The sequence below is a fragment of the Columba livia genome, chromosome Z (assembly GCF_036013475.1).
Source record: "Columba livia isolate bColLiv1 breed racing homer chromosome Z, bColLiv1.pat.W.v2, whole genome shotgun sequence".
Classification (NCBI taxonomy): Eukaryota; Metazoa; Chordata; class Aves; order Columbiformes; family Columbidae; genus Columba; species Columba livia.
In genome coordinates this window covers 15,757,194-15,773,929 of record NC_088642.1, presented here as the reverse complement: position 1 = coordinate 15,773,929, position 16,736 = coordinate 15,757,194, and the positions used below count along the sequence as shown (strand labels likewise).

At 39.0% G+C, this 16,736-nt stretch overlaps 2 protein-coding genes across 5 annotated transcripts in view; both read right to left on the bottom strand.

Moving 5' to 3' along the window:
• Window positions 1–761: 761 nt before the first annotated feature.
• On the bottom strand, window positions 762–9,707 carry F2R (coagulation factor II thrombin receptor). Its single transcript, XM_065047372.1, has 2 exons — window positions 9,334–9,707; window positions 762–2,211 (listed from the first exon to the last, which is right to left on the bottom strand). The coding sequence occupies exons 1-2, from the start codon at window positions 9,419–9,421 to the stop codon at window positions 1,016–1,018; spliced, it is 1,284 nt and encodes a 427-aa protein (XP_064903444.1). The 5' UTR covers window positions 9,422–9,707; the 3' UTR covers window positions 762–1,015.
• A 3,705-nt stretch (window positions 9,708–13,412) lies between these two features.
• IQGAP2 (IQ motif containing GTPase activating protein 2) overlaps window positions 13,413–16,736 on the bottom strand; it is a 131,698-nt gene continuing 128,374 nt past the window's right edge. For all 4 annotated transcript variants that reach the window (XM_065047367.1, XM_065047369.1, XM_065047368.1 and 1 more), the window contains 4 exons: window positions 16,152–16,312; window positions 15,182–15,325; window positions 14,814–14,922; window positions 13,413–14,342 (listed from right to left, as the gene is read on the bottom strand). In XM_065047367.1, coding sequence (XP_064903439.1) covers window positions 14,229–14,342; window positions 14,814–14,922; window positions 15,182–15,325; window positions 16,152–16,312 — 528 coding nt within the window. In that variant the 3' untranslated portion in view covers window positions 13,413–14,228. The remainder of the gene's footprint in view (window positions 14,343–14,813; window positions 14,923–15,181; window positions 15,326–16,151; window positions 16,313–16,736) is intronic.

Below are 16,736 nucleotides of genomic sequence, written 5' to 3'. Positions count from 1 at the left end.
CAGTCCTCTTACCTACACGCTTGTTTCTAAAACTGAACTGCTGTTATTTTGCTTGTAGTAAAAGAATGCTACACTGAATAATGTTATTGGGCTCTACACCACAGCATTGGACAAAACGTAAAATATAAAAAAAATCCTGGCTTGGCAGGGAAAAGGGATATTTACAAGTCCTAAACATACATGAAGATTAATCATGTGCACAAAAACACGTTTGCAAATTGTGTAACAAAGTGATGAATACAGCTTTTTCGGTACATTTTCTGGAGTGCCATCCAACATTGAATTCTTGTAAAATAAAATTTCCCAATTTTTCATGCACTTAATTGTGAAAAATACCACAGTCCTAAACACGGCGTCTAGTGTACAATAATGGTACGAACACCAAAAGAAAAGCTAGTTCTAGCTGCTGAGAATTATCTCTCTTGACAGATTACACCAATCAATAGCTGGTTTTCAGTTGCTCACATTCCTAAAACCATACTGAATGTTTTGGAGTATAGAAAAGGTGAAATAAACAGTTTTGGTGTCCCAGATGCAAAATAACGCTATGAAAATGAAGTTTACAGGTAATTCCAGAAACAATGATAATTAAGGGGAAAAAAAAAAAAAAAGCCTGGAAAGATATTTTCACTTTCTTCATGAAGTACTGGATAGAAAGAGTGGTTCCATAAGTAAGTATTTTATCAGCCTGAGACAGTTCAAAATCCTAAAATGGGATTTCATAAAACCCCTGCAATCAACTGAACTAACAATGCAAAGGATTTGTCTGAAAAAATGAGTTTATTTGAAAAACATTCAACAGCTACTATTAAGAAATTACTTATCCCCTCTATGTTTACCTATTTAAATATACTATATATATACATATACAGAGTTATAATTTGAATTGTGCATTACTATAATGAATCCATAGAACTATGTACTGTAAAAGAACTTGCTTTAAGGTTTTGCATTTCTTGGAGATAATACAGTGTTTTTTTCTGTCTGAAATTAAGCATACGTAAGACACGTTATCTCAATGCATTGCTAGTAATTTCCTGTAGACACTGTTATTCACAGTAGTAGAACATGTACCCCTTCTACTAGTAGTGGACATTGACTGGCCACTGCTGTTACTACTGTTAGGATCAAAAGTCTTTTTACAGTTGAAGAGACTGAAAAGTTGTCTCTGGTACTGAGAAGAAGCATAGTAGTAAATGAAGGGGTCAATGCAACAGCTAAAGCTGCTGATACAAACACAGAGTAGATAGGCAAAATAGAGATACTCTAAGCTATTGTCATAAGAAAAATGGATATAATGAGTTAACAGGAGGACATTTGTTGGTCCAAAGCAAATAACAAAAACAGTAAAAACAGCCACACACAAGAGCAAGGCACGTGTCTTCTTATTTTGTTTTGCAACAATGGTAGAAGAACTGAGACATCGAATAATACACACGTAACAGACAGAGGAAATTATAAATGGTACTACAAAAAACACAGAAGAGAAGATGGAGAAGAAGTGGAGGTAATAGCCATGAAGTTCAGATTCTCTTAGCACATCGTGGCAAGTAGTTATATTTAACTTGGGTATTTCCATCGTTTGCTCTCTGATGAGAAAAGGTATAACCCCAGATATTGCCACAAGCCATATGATGAAACATATCAGTGAGGCACGGGTTAATGTACGCCACCCAAGAGACTGCATGGGATACACCACTGCTAAGAAGCGATCAAAGCTTATGCTTGTCATAAGCATTATTGAACAGTACATGTTACAGTAAAAGGCTGCAGTGATGAAACGGCACATTTGAGGTCCAAAAACCCAGTCATTTCCAGAAAAGTGATAAGCTATCTTAAAAGGAAGGACGCTTACAAACAGGACATCCGCAAGGGCCAAATTGAGCATGTATACCACAGCTGGTTTTTCAATTTTCATTTTTTTCAGAAACACAAGTATCGCTGTGATGTTCAAAGGCAGACTCAGCACAAAGACTAAGGTGTAAACTGAAGGAACAAAACGCGTTAGCCATGGACTGGTTAGGTATCTTGCTGTTTGCACTGACACTGTTCGTTGCTCACGTTGAAACAATCCAGTCCGATTGGTGGCTCCTGATCCAACTTCCAAGTAATTTTCAGTATCACCTTCAGTAGGTATAAGGTCATCCTGGTCACTTACAGAAGAGATTACAAAACTTCTGATTCGTGGTAAGCTGCCATTATATGGGGAGGCTGAAAAATAAGAAAATAGTAAGATTAATGAGCAAATACTTACATAGTATGGGGATTGAAAACATCTTTCTGGAAGGAAAGCTAAGATCGTATTAGCAACACAAAGTAATAAGGTCCATTCCTGATTCAAAGTGCAGACTCCCCACAGATGTTAGTCCAGCCCTTTTTATTTTAGCTCTTGTTACAAGTTCAGGTAAGATGTCCTCCTTGGTCTCCTACCTCTTACCTTGGAAGCTTGTTATGGTAGTGACTCTGTGTGCAGGGACCCAACCTCATTGATGTGATCTTTGGGTTACTTTAACACAAATGTAACAGTAAGTTCGCCACCCTTAAACTGCCTTTGCTAGACCCTTCATACAGTTTGTAAGAAATGAGGTACTGGGATAAATACTAGCATTCATATACAAAATTCCTATTAGAAGTATTCATGACCAAAATAACAAAAAGTTAAAGTGCAACTCAAACATCAAGTTACCAAAATATTTCTGTGTACTCTGGGGACATCTTAACAAAATGGCCTCATCAAGAAAGATGGCAGCAGCCTGCATGCAGTTTTCAAGGCAGATGTGGATCAACCTTTTGCTTGTGTCAGACAGGTGGTCACACATTGTACTGAAACACTTCCCCAGATCTACTTATCCTACCCCACAGTGTGTATCATTGAGGACAGCATGTGTCCAGTGTGCCCTCAAGGCACTTCTGAAGACTGCCATTAGTGTTCCTCATACAGCAAGGTCTTCTCCAGCATGGTTCGGTGGCTATGACTGAGAAGTGTCAGGACAGATTTTCTTTGCTTTTTGAATGTAGATGGAATGAGTTAGGAATTTAGCATGATAAAGTGTTGAATGTGTGATATAAGTTTATTTAGGTAAGAAAAACTAAAAATAAGCTGAAAAGAAAACAACAACAACAACAAGACACAACAAAAAAACCTCAATAACAGCAAAAATTCCAAACTATCAAAATATCTACTTTAGACAGTATTTTAAAAAATTGTTTGTATGGAGACTTATTTTGGAAGACTCTAGTTTTCAGCTTCGGCTTAATTTAGTTAGGCATAGGATAATTCAAACACTTTATGGGCAAACAGAAGTGAGAGATACTTAAGTATAATTCCTCTGCTTCGTTGTGCAACTGATCCTCTGTTGAATCCTAGACAACTAAAATAAAAAATGAAGGTGTGTTAGCTTAAATCAGTGAGCTGAAAGTACAGAGGCATGATTCATCCATCTAAGATGCGGCTTGTTAGAAGCAATTATTTGTTCTACAGTAATTCAAACCATTCTTTTATGCAGATGAGAACAAAAGCACCCAAAGGAGGCAGATGGCAAAGAGAGGAGTGGCTGCAGCTTTAAGCAGGCAGTTACCTTCCTTTGTGCTGTGGGAGAAGGGCCCTGCCTAGCTTGAATTTCGGTGAAATTCAGCCTTGAATGTAGGGGGAGATCAGAGGAGTGGTATGGAATTTTGAGGATTTTTTTAAAGATGCTGTGCCATATGTATCACACTGGGTCACCGCAGCATTCTGGGGGCAGAGGGACAAAAGAGGGAAGTGTTTGAGATAATGGTTTTCATATGCAAAGTGACTAGATTGCAACCTCTGCAGGCCAGAAAAAAGATTCTGGATGAGAATTTCAGCCTAGGAGCTTGTTGCATAGACTGCAGTAGGAATGATTTAGTACTTTTACCAAAACACAAATACACAGAAGTATGTGAGATTCAGTGTTTGCACAGAAGGGCACTAAATTTGTACTAGAGTCTATTCTGCTGTCTGAAAGTGAATATTAAAGGCAAAACTATGGATCCTTAATCTGTAATCTTACTTTAAATATTTAGTCCAGGCAGTCGGATGACTCAAGGCATCAGCACAAGCAGCCTGTGGCCGATATCAAATTGTTAGGTGATTTCCAGTACTTAAGGATCATGGCAACAGAAATCTGTCAGAACTGATACAATCGGTATTAATCTCTTTTGGGAGGATTCTAATTATACCTGAATGAAAACAACCTAATTTCTCATGCCTAGAGGCTTGTCTCCATGACAGACATCAGTAAAAATGACAAAAAACAATATCGCTGGTACCTGCAGTATATACAAGTTTTATGAATTCAAGACTTTAAATGCAGTGAATATATATTTCTTCCACTGACACATCTAAACCAGAAAATTCCTGAAACAGAAGACGATGATCATAGTACCTGAAGGTCTACATCTCCTTATTGGCTTCTCCTCAACCAAAGAACAGTGTGGAGAACCAAAGAAGAAGTGACACTGTTTTCATGTGAAGATGGCATGCTTCTGGGGAACACAGATACAGATGGACGTGATGAGAGGCATGGTAAACCCGTGTCTGGAGTCAGGAACTGTACTGCCAAGATGACCTCTGCATGATGTGGTAACTGAGGTGCTTCCAGCAAGCACCTCCCTCATCCCAGTATCCCTGACCTTTGAAGGCTATGCCTACACCTGAGCTAGCAGTTCTGCAGAGCCTCACTTTTTGACGACTATGAGCAAACCAGTCAGAGTCACTGACCCTTAATGGGTCAGGTTAACTCACCACTTAATGTGGAAGCTGTAGGTGGTAACCTGACCAATTTCTCATCAGTGACTCCTAACTTAGAACAGTGTGAAAATTTGCTAAAGGAAAAAAACGATGATTGGGCTGGTTACCTTTTATCAACTACTGACCTCTGCCTCAGCTACTACTTATAGTAATTTTAACATTGCTAATAATTTTAATCCTATCAGTTCTTGGAGCTAACTTACAACTTTCTTAGATGAAAGGATTTAGAGCCTGCATTTCTCCATTATCAAACTTTCATAAAATCCCATTACAATAATTCAGGCCATAAACATTTCATAAATAATTTTAGCTTAGTTATAATTCTCTGGAATAATACTTCAACTTGGCAGAAACTACGAGTTCTTTGTGTAAGCAAAGACTTTCTACGGTCAGAGTTGAACTTAACCTTGATGCTGTTAACAATATCTCTGTGCTGTGTCCTGTGCTCAGTGCATGTCTCCACCATGAATTTAGATGACATGAGGTACCACTTGAAAGAAAGGTCTATGGAAAAATGCAATGAGACCTCAAACTTGCTCTTTCTTTGCCACTTGGTAATACAGAGTGAGAATTCAAACTTTTGTGATGAAATTAAATTTAATTTTTATTTAAAAGAATGATAGCTACATATCAGTTCTTTTCCTTTGCAAAGCTGCTTGTACATTTGTATGACACAGTGCCTGTGTATTATTAGGAAAAACAATAGTGAACTTCATGCTTCCTGAAACAGAAAGGAAGACAGTTACTGCCCTGAGGTTCTGGATTCCTTTTGTGTCAATGTTTATTTGAAAAAGCCAATTATTTATACACAGAAGGGAAGAGGATGAATTGATGCCATCTAATTTCAAAAGATCTTCATGAACCTTGACAATAAACATAAAGGTCAGCAATAGGAAACAGGCATACCTATAAGCTGGCATAGTACAAGACAGCCAACACAGTAGCTCTAAAAAAACCAAACCAAACCAAACCAAACCAAACCAAACCAAACCTAAACTAAACTAAACTACTCTTATATCGCTGCAGCTATACCAGAATCTGTCAGATGTTCCTTTCTTGCTGTTTTAAAGCCGCAGATATAATTTGTCTAAAAGATATTTCACTACAGCTTAAGTAATTTTTAATAATACAAATAATCTGTTAGGAAGACAGTGGTAAAGCTTGTATAATGATCCTAAGTGTTCAGTCATCTTATTTTTGCTAGGCTTTCATTCAGCCCTTTTGGAAGATGTCAAACCTGGTGGATTACTATTTTTATGACTAATAACTCTTCTCATTGCTGATATAACTGAGTTAACAGCTGTATCAAAGTACTTGTAAAATATAAATAGGTGTGAAAGAACAGAACTAAGAAACAAAGAGAGGGATAAAACATTGAGGGGGTTTTATTCTCATGGTGTGCAGTCAGGACACTAAACAATATACACAGAGTCTTCGCTTCCAATAAGGACTTTGAAGGGCAAAAAATACGTAGAATCAGTACGACACTCAAATTGCCTGAAGTTTTCTTTTACTGCCTATAGTCTTTGCACTGATTCTCCAACAAGGACATAGAGAACTTATGTAAGTTTGGGATTGCTTGATTTTAACAATCTGTATTGTGCTGTTTTCCATCAAGTACTATATATTACTGGTCTCATGATCAGAATATGCATATTCTGCTTAACCTGAAAGACCCTGCGTTTGTGGCTTTTTTTTTCCCACAGAGCTATCTGATAATTCACTTTCATGTCTACTTTAATATGCAATGGGCTACTGCACGTACAATTCTGTGAAAGAGGAAGTAGAGAGCAAAAATTATAATAGCTTCAACCATTATTAAAAAGCACTCTTGATCTCCAGAAGAAAATTTTCAAGTATTTCTCTACACCCATAAATCTGGACAGGATGTTATAAACCAGCAATGTTTATGTTCCAAGGGACATCTTTGGGAGGTGGAAAATTTAAGAATAGGCTCAAACCAATTAAATATGTTCCCTATATGCTGCTACACAACAATTAATACTCATTTCTGAGCATTACGGATGAGAGCTGTGCCCATATCTATTGTTTGTAACAAAAAGTTGGTTTCTCTTATCTCCCCTTTGTATAACACACAGAGATCAGCATCTAGGATCTTAATCACTCAGTGGCCCATAAATTAGGAGCTCAGAGGCAAAATGTGAAGGGCACACCAGATCTGTTTATAAACAAGGTAAGACACAATCTTTCAGGACAGAGGACAGATTACTTGCTTTTATTAAAAATAAACACCATATTGTCTTAAAAAAAATCTTTGTTAGCCTACATGTCCATTTATACAGAATTCATTATTGTGCCACACGAATGATGTAGTAACAAGCTGAACACATTTTCTTAACACATTGTGTTCTTGCAACCAGATGTCTGCTACTTTTTGATTTCCTTTCTCAATGTCTTACACCACAGGAGCTACATTCAAGCAATGATAAAATCTCCCTATCTTGCTATCAGTGTCCCAATGCAGGAAAGTCCAGGCAGGTTCAGACCTCAGCCAGCCACCTCCAGAGCACCTGCCTGGCTAATCTGCAAGCACTTAGCACCAACCCACTGCTAAGCTATTGCTTTTTCACCTGCCCACAGGACCAGCACGGGTCAGTAAATGTGATAACTGTAGATACTGAGGCACCAAGGGAAAAGCAGGGGAGAAGGCGCAGGTGCAAAGGTAGAGCAGACCTGGCAATACTGCAGTGCAAGGGCACTGGGAATTAAGTACGTTCTGGTGGAAATGGGGAAGGTTATCCAGGGCACTGGGGAAATTATCAGAGTAGGAGTGAGCACAGGGAGAGCAGAAGACATGTTCAGAAGGCCAGGCTTTATTAGTTCTACAACACATGAACTCACTTGTTTTGAAGTTTTCTTTTTTTTCCTAGTGATGTAATACAGTAACTATTTCAACCATTATTTCCTAAGGAAACAGCAAATAGAGTAATTCAGGGTGCTCTTTAATGAGTACTGTAATGGCAAAAGGCAGGAAAACAAGTTTGAATGTTTCCATAACTGGAAGAATAGCACCCAACAGACTAATCCTTTTTTCTACAACTAACATACCTAGTTTTACACTTTTTTTTTTTTTTTTTTAATATAAGGACATTTTCCTTAGACTTCCAGTAGGAACATTATTGTAATCTCATCATTCCCACTTGTCCTTGTGCCAAAAAGTTGTTTAGTCAAAATCATTTGCCCTCTCTCACACTCCTCTCTCAGCATAACTACAAAAACTAGCTCTGTCCCCTTTCAGACTTAATTTTAGTAGTCAAAGTATGCCACACTCTGAAATTTCCCCTTAGCTGTTGCTCTCATCAGCCCTTTTTGGTATGTAGAGCTTGAACTGAGTCTTCCCAGTATGCATCTCATGGGGTTATTTGTACAGCAGCACTAAGACCACTGTGCGACTGAAATGTTAAACTGAAGTTTAAAGAAAAAAAAATGCTGATAATCTCAAATGCATATTCTTGCCCTTCATATTGTTGTACGGCTCCCAGAAACTGGGAGGTTTACATGCATGTATGTCTTCTCTTACCTTCCCTCAGCAGCTGCACCGTCAGACAAGCTCTGAGCTAGTCGGATCCACTGTTTCAGCACTTACAACACTGAAGTTGCTGTTAGTGCTTTTTCTGATTGAATAACCATGAAGGTTATCTATTTGGGGTGGATATTTTCAGCTATTTTGTGCTGATGGATCTTCCAAACTTTGTGTTACTTACAAATTCAGCTGGCAGTTTTATCTTCTGAAGCTGTTAATGAACAGCAATGCCAGTTTCTGAAGAAGTCCACCAGCATGTCCCGCCAGCCTGGTCACTTCTTTCTGTCATAATGTGCTATTGCCCAGCTACCTCCTTAGCCATGGGTCAACTGTACACCATTCTTAATCATCAATAACCTTACCTGTGTCACGGAATCATTTCAGTTGGAAGAGACGCTCAGGATCATTGAGTCCAACCACAACCTAACTCCCGCACTAAAGCACATCCTTAAGAACCTCGTGTAAATGCCTTTTAAACACCTCCACGGATGGTGACTCCACCACTTCCCTGGGCAGCCTGTTCGAACGCCTGTCATTGTGTCTTTCTCAGACCTACATATTTCAGACATATGACATTTCCTTTATTCAGAAAAATAGTTCTCAAAAAGTATCTGACACTGCTTTACCTAGGCTAACTTCATGTTTTAGCTTGTTCTCTTTCTGCTGTGAGAACAAACCTAGAGCTGTGTTTCACAATGCCAAAGAAAACTCGATCCTAAGATCCAATTAAAGCTTCGAAGCTGGAGACCCTTGACGTGCCGAGCAACGACCCTGCGGCTAACTCATACTTTATTTTCCTCTGCCAAGACGCAATGGCTCCAACGCCGCTACCAAGGCCAACGGCGGGGCCGCCGCCCGCAGCTCGCCGGACGGCCGGGGTCCCCACTCGGCTCCCGTCAAGCCGCCCGGCCAGCGCGTCCCGGGGGACCCCAGCACCGCTCAGGCCCGGCAGGGCAGGGGCGCCCTTCCCCTCCCGTCCCCAGCGGCTCCTCCGTGCGCGACGGGGCCGCCGACTCACCGACACGGGCGGCGGCGGCGGGCGGCGGGCGCGGGCAGCCGAGGAGCGCCAAGGCGTAGAGCAGCGTGGGCAGCGGCCCCGGCCCCATGGCCGCCGCGCCGGTCGGGAGCTCCGTTCGCCCGGCCGTCCAGCCAGCACAGCGGAACGGGAGTGCAGACGAAGGGCGGCGGCAAGCGGCTGAGGAAGGGCCGCCCCGGGGCCGCCGAGGCTTCCTCAGGCGGCAGGAGAGGCGGGGGCGCCATCCTGCCGCGCCCCCCCGGCAGAAGGGGGGCAGACCCCGCCGCCCCCGCAGCACAACCGCCCGGCCAGCGGCCCCCGCGCTGCGGAAGCGGCAAGAGAGAGAGACGGGACCCAGCTGAGAAACGGGAAAGGGTCGTGGAGGCGGGCAGGGTGGGAAGCCAGGAGGGGCAGAACAAAGGGTTAGGGCTAAGTTTGCCAGATTTTGTTTGTGCAATCCAAATTGCTAATGCTCCACAGGAGCACATTTACAAGGCCAGTTGAAGTACGTGCATTGTTCGAAAGGGAAAGATCACACTCATTCAGAAAAGCTCCTTAATACCTAGATCTGCTTTGTACAAAGAAGACGACATCAAGCTGCTTGTGTTGCATGAGGTCAGTAAGCTGACTGCTCTACAAATATGGGACAATTCATCACACAGATTTGCAATCCTCATGTTGGAAGCGGTGCCACCCTGGAACTCCAGTGGCATGTGTCATCTTGGACAAGAAAGCATGTTCTGGCCTTCAGAGTTGGTCATGATTCAAGAGGTGGTTGAAGCAAAACGTATATGAAAGCTATAGGTGAAAATATTTCAGTAACTTTGCAGCTATTATTTAGGCTCTTTTATTTGAAAGTATTTCTTCCTCTGGTAGTTTGAGTGCTTTGAATTCCTTAGGTCTGTAATATAGTCAAAAAGCTTTACAAGTGGACACTGGAGTGCTAGGATATGCTGTCCCATCTTCAGCTGTGTATCCTTCTGTTGACACCAATACACACATAAAAGGTGGAGAGGGAAGCCTCATTTAGCATGTACTTATGTATATGAAGTACCTTTATTACTGCTGAAACACTGACCTTTCCTCTTAACTGAGAGTAGAGACTATGGAAAATCACATATGTCTAATCACAAGTACTGGCCCCCCCAGTAAATTCTAGTCTTTGCTTGCTCTCCACTGTTCTTCCTGCAGCCTACAACTTACATGTGTTATAGCACTATTAAGGCAGCCTCAATTTGTACAGAGCAAGAGGAAGTAATAAATCCAAGTTTTACAGCTGACCAGCCTGTCATCCCCAAACACACTAGGGAGGCTACACAAAACACTTCACACTTATAATGAACTAGTATTTTTCATTTATTTAGAAAATAGTGTAATCAGATACAATTTCTTTTCATCTAATTGGGAAGAGAAAGTAAAGCTATTCCTGGCCATTCCTGTGATCTCACAGCTTTATAAAAATAGCCAAAAATAACACTTCAAAATTTCTAAGCCCAAAACAGAAGTAAACCAAGTGTCAGTCTTTCTTAAAATAAAAATGTCTGTAAATGTTATACCAGACTCTGGGAAAGCATATGTTTTCAGTATTTGTATTTTTGAAATTTCAGAAGCCTTAGCCTGTGAACCAGTGCTTGAGGCATAAACCAGTTTGTGAAAGATGTGGAGGGAACCCAGATTGTACCTTGGTTGTGGATGTAAGGGACAGTAATAGGGCTATATACTTTCATCTTTGTGAATTAGATTACTATGAATATAGCAAGTGAATTAAAAACTGTGTTAAATTTTGTCTGCATACAGGAACAAACTTAAGTTATTTTTTATATCTGGTAGTTCTGCAGGTAAGCTTGTTACTTTTCCTCTAGATAAACTGATTTTAATGGCAATGAAGAGTTCATGGCTTTTAAAACTTTTTACCTGTTACCAGTTTTTAATTCTACTTCTTGCTTCTTTTACAAAGCTTTGTTTGTAAGCAGAATCATATAATAGGACAAAACTTCATTCTTGTAGAACTCACCAGTTCTATCAAAAAAAGCTTACAGCTATCTACTAAGATCGCTACATCATTCCCATTTGGGGAAGGAGACATCTTTCTGCTGTTTAATACACAGATTACCCTGGTGCATGCCTGAAAAGGTGCTCAAAGAGGACAAGGTTAGAAGCATATCTCAGAGGCAAAAGATCAGCTCTCCAGGAAAAGAGTTGTCTATCTAGTTATGAACTTCTTCAAAACAGATGTGCCTGTCAATCTTTGAATTTGCCTTTAGAGGCAAGTTTGCTGCGTTGCACCTGTGTTTTTTTATGATAGCTAAAGGAGGTCTGAAAGTAAGTGAAAAGTGAAACAGAGCAAAGCTATCACACTGCCTGCTTGGCCAAAAGAGAGAAGTTCTGCAATTTTGTGGGTAGTTTTGGAGCTTTAGAGCCCCAGAATAGGAAAGTTCCAAAATAAACTGTTAGTTGCCAGACCCTCTTAGCCAATTCTAAATACACACAGCAGAAAAACGCGAACTGTGGGGCTAACAGACTGAGTATTGGCTATTTTTATTCACTACCACCAGTTAAGGAAGACAAAGTTGAGAGATAGGCAAGTCTTTTAAGGAAAGATGGATTTTTTTTCTTGTGGTGACGACTGGTTCATAAGCTCTATTCAGCTGTACTGGCTTTTCACTCAGATTTTGTCACCAGCAATTAAACCTTTCCATAGACCATTTCAAGAATGAAACTGGTTTCATCAAACCCTGTTTAACTTTGAAAATACTAAATTGCATCTTACAACAGCCTCCGGAAGTGTCTTCTTTTTGTTGTATTTAGTAGCTGTCAGCAGCACAGGACAGCACATTTGCATGGTACTTGCTGCTACCATCAACCTTACATTTAGGTAGGAATCCTTGTGGTCTGTCCTGTTCAGCAGGGTGCATTATTTGTTCAGTAACAAAGCCCTAAACTGAACTAGTTAATTACGAAAAAAAGCTTCTAAAGGAGTTAAATTAAATGGAAATTACTCTTTGATGTGCCCTGGAAAAGGTGAGTCCTAGCAGACAGACCATAATTTTAATACAGTGTCATTACCTGGGAACCAAAGTTTGTGTACATCAGGAAATAGCTGAGGAAGATGCTATTCACATTAGAATGAAGCAGTCACTACTAGAAGTGTCAAGTGCAGCACATCCAGGAGCGATGTACTTCTACAGAGGCTTCAGGGCACTAGTAAGTCTCACCAGCAGAACCCCAGGCTTTGACACATTACCTGAAAGGTCTGGTCTCCGGATCAACATCCCACCTGTGCAGATTTACCCACCCATCTAGAATTTGGCAAAAATAGGCAGGGATTAGTCAAATCTGTTACAAATAAAAAGGGAAAAAAAGATTGTGAATTTAATTAATATTCAAGTACAATTCACTTCTCTCCTTTGGAAGTAAAAGTAAAGTGCTGCTTTCACCTTCCCATCCAGCTATTTTAAGTGAACCAGGGTATTAATGCTTCAGCATATGTGTCATAAGAAAATGGCTTATACATAATTAGCTAGATAATAAATGAAAGCACATAGCAGCTGTTTATCTTTTAATTAGGTATATTAGCTGGTTTAAAGTAGTCCAGTGTTCAAACTTAATGCCTTACACAAATGAATATTTCTAGTAAGTACAGTAATTTTTTCAGCTTGTATAGTACCATGGATCAGAATACCAGCTAAACTCATAGTCTATATGTATGCCACTGACTTTACATGATTTTATTCTAGCTTCAGAATTAATTATTGTTTAATATTTGCTTTTACAATGTATACCAGAGTGCCTCACTGTCCATCTTTGAAAACGTTTGTCATAAGGAATGTGAGAGTGGGAAATATTTCTCTTGGTATTTGTCACATTACCTGCTGTACCCACATTTGCTCTGTAGATAGTTCATCAGCCAAATCATCATCATGTTCAATGGCATAAAGGCCACAAAATCCTACCCAAAGAGTAGGACAATCCAGATTAATTACATTCAATTTTATAAAAACACTGAAAGGACAATTCTTTCACTACCATCTGGATTGCTGCTTTAATTAGTCTTTTAAATGAAATTGAAGGAACCAAGCCAGTTTAATTAAGTAATGTTTATTTAACATAGAACAATCTCCAAAGAATATTTTAAAAACAACAATCTAAATACTGATTTTATTGCATTTATTTCCTTACAAAAAAAAAAGACAGACAGGCACAATTTATGTACTCAAATACTTCAAAGTGAACGACAACTGTTCACTATTCAGATTTCCCCAATGCCACTCCAAAGGCTGTGAAAGTAGAAAATGTCGTTTTACACGAGGCAGTAGTGCATTTAGTAGGAATGAATCAGAAAATATATTTTTGTACAGTAAGACGTTATTGTCACTTTATAATTACCTATAAATTTTTTCAAATTGCACAATAAGTTTGCTTCACAATTGACAACTGCCAGAAAATCGGCTTAGTATGTAACTAAATATTTGCCTAAACTATCCCCTAGAAACAAATTAGGATTTCTTTTGGTAAATACTTAAAGTCTAGTAAGAACTGTATTATATATGAGGTCATTTTAAAATGTTTTAATAGGAAGAGGTTTATCTATCCAACTAAATTCAATTTCTGCCTACCTTAAAATCCACACAACCAGAATAGCTGAGTGTCCTAACCAGTATTTTGATTTGAAAGTACCAACACCAATGAAATCTGGAACTGTTTAAATAAATGTTTCCTATTTTTCTGTTTCATTATCAATGCTGAAAAGGCACTGAGTATGTTCCTCTGAACATTTGGTGGTTTAGGTTTTTTTAAAACTTAAAAAGCATCCAATGACAAACTTCAAATGTTTAAAGCAAAAAAAATACTGAATAGACTTCCCACTAGTGGATGCAGTCCATGATATCTGAAGACACTTATTTTCCATAGAACTTCTTATTCAACAAGAATATGAGCAAATTCACATTCACTTTAGCTTTATCAAACATTTTCATTACAGCCACACCTTCATACTGCATCTGAAGCAAATCCTGTAATCAGAAATAAAATCATTAGTGTCTGAATCCTTCAACAACAAGATGAGTTCATTTTCATTGTGTAATAATCTCAAACTCTACATCCTTTACAATTTAAACAATTGCAAGCAACTATTGGATAGGTGTAGAAAACATTACACATCCTATACATCACAAGTTGTAGACTGTCAGTAACAGCAAACCAGAATAAATCACGTTTTCTGTGTAATTTTAGTTTTCACTTGGTATTTACTGCTTGCCACTGAGCTAGTGTGGCATTTGGTTTCATGCAGTTGCCTTAATATAGACATTAAACCAACTCCATGCCCAGCATCCTAGGGAAGTTATATAGTTATCCTCCACATCATCTCTTGCTCTATGGTGGTTGACAAGTTCGTGAATACTTACACAAAAAAACCTGAAATAGTGTATTTAGAGCAAATGCAACAGCGACTATACAGCAAAGTAACAAAATTCAAACTTTACCTGGAAGTGGAGCTGCACTTTTTCCATCTCGACCCCCAAAAATTTTGCTTTGATTTCAAAGTCACCCACTTCTTCTCCAGGTGTGATATCAAACATCACGTTCTTAAACCTTGAAGTTAAAAGAAAGGTAATTGATTGTGTATACTGTGCAATTTTTTATAGTACAGAAATAGTTTCGGGGAAAAAGCTCTCTCTATAAGCAATGTAAATGGTGTCAAATGAACCACTATCTCTACTGCAATGTCATCTTGGAAACTTTGTGGTGTACAGAATACAGAGTTAGGAAATTGTGAGGATTTCTTTTAATAAAAGCCAGACCTCCTAAGAAGCTGTTGATTAGAAAATGCTCTGGTTTATACCACACTTACTGGTTGGTTTGAAGATCTTCAATTTCTAGGATGACACCTTTTTCATGCAGTCTTGCAGCTGTGTACTTTAATGAGGCCTGCTTCAGTTTTTTGCTTCCCTTCACCTCTTCTTTTCCATCAAGTTTAATTGACCTCCGTGAATTTCTAGGAAGAGAACAACAGAAACAGCTTCTGATTAATCTACTAAGTCTTTATACTTCAGCTACTCTTCTAGCCGTATTTAGCTTTCCTTCACTCTTTGCCTTCTTTAACTCCTATGAATGAACAGAATTAACATTCAAAACAAGTCTAAGAATTAAAGGAATTTTTAGCACACAGTGAATAGTCTAAACATTTTGGCAATAATTTTGAATCAACATTTTTGAGCACTTGTTTATAGGCTTTATTGTGAAATGCAAACCTGATGCAAAGAAGTCCACAATCATCAGTTCAAAGTAGGAATTTGGAAGCATACAGTGACATGGGTGTTAAATAAGATTGACCATTATAGTTCAATTTTGGACCAATGAGGTATGCACTGGGAAATCTCCTGATCATGTTAGTAAAATGCTTGATTTTTGACACTTCAGTGGCATTAGTAGGGCTTGCTCTCATATAACTGCACCATACCTGAAAAGTAAAATTCTTTAGGTATTTATTTCCCCTTTTTCCATTCTAAAGACAAAACCCAATCTTTTAAATGAAGAAAAAAAAAAATCAGTAATTGTACCCTAGAGCTGCATGACTTCAGAGCATGCTAATAACTGTGAAGTAGCACTTAATTAAATATATTGAAAACATACATCTCAGGCCTCTTTCTGTCAGGCAGCTTTAAATAAATACAAGATTTCACTTTCTGGGTTTTGACTCACATCACAGTGGCAATTCCCATGGACTTTTAAATCCATGGATTGTCAATCTGTTGGAATAAAAACTCTCAACTACAGATTAACACCTGCTCTCCCTCCCAATAAAAGACAAGAGCACTCACTTTCTTGTTAAGTTGTCTAAACAAGTTTTTATATAGGTGTTGTAATAGTTAATTTGTTCTTCATAAAATGCTGTCTTGGAGTTAAGTGCATTTAAAGTCTGCTGGAGTTTCACCAATTCAGCTTTTCGATGATGTCTATATCTTCTTTGATTCCGGATATCCTAAATAAAAAGGTATTTTTATTAATTTGTTAATTTAAAAATTCTCAGCTTGTTACCATTCAAATCTGTAGTTACACAACCTGAGTTAATTACTGTGAGAAAGCATATACTGTCACATTAGTTTTCACAAGCAGGGTACCAGTAAGTGACTACTACAGTTTACATGACTGTACAGAAGACAATCACATCACTACTCATGGTTTGCCTGTTGTGGGCCTTGAACAACTATCTGGAGTCTCACGTCATCATTTTCCACCTCGCTGCCAATTGTGGGAAGCTGAGCTGTTAAACATTGGTTAGAAAGGGCATTGCACGCGTGGTTGCAAAGTGTGTATTTCTCCAAATCCTAATGTTGCAGTGCAGGGTAATCTCTGTGCTGCTAGTGGTGGCAGCTGCTCCAAACAGGCTGCTGTCACTGGCCATC

Coding starts and splice junctions, on each gene's coding strand:
- F2R (XM_065047372.1), bottom strand. CDS start 9,421: ATGGGGCCGGGGCCGCTGCCCACGCTGCTCTACGCCTTGGCGCTCCTC. Junction 2,212..9,333: donor CGCCGCCGCCGCCCGTGTCG/GTGAGTCGGCGG, acceptor CTTATTTTTCAG/CCTCCCCATATAATGGCAGC.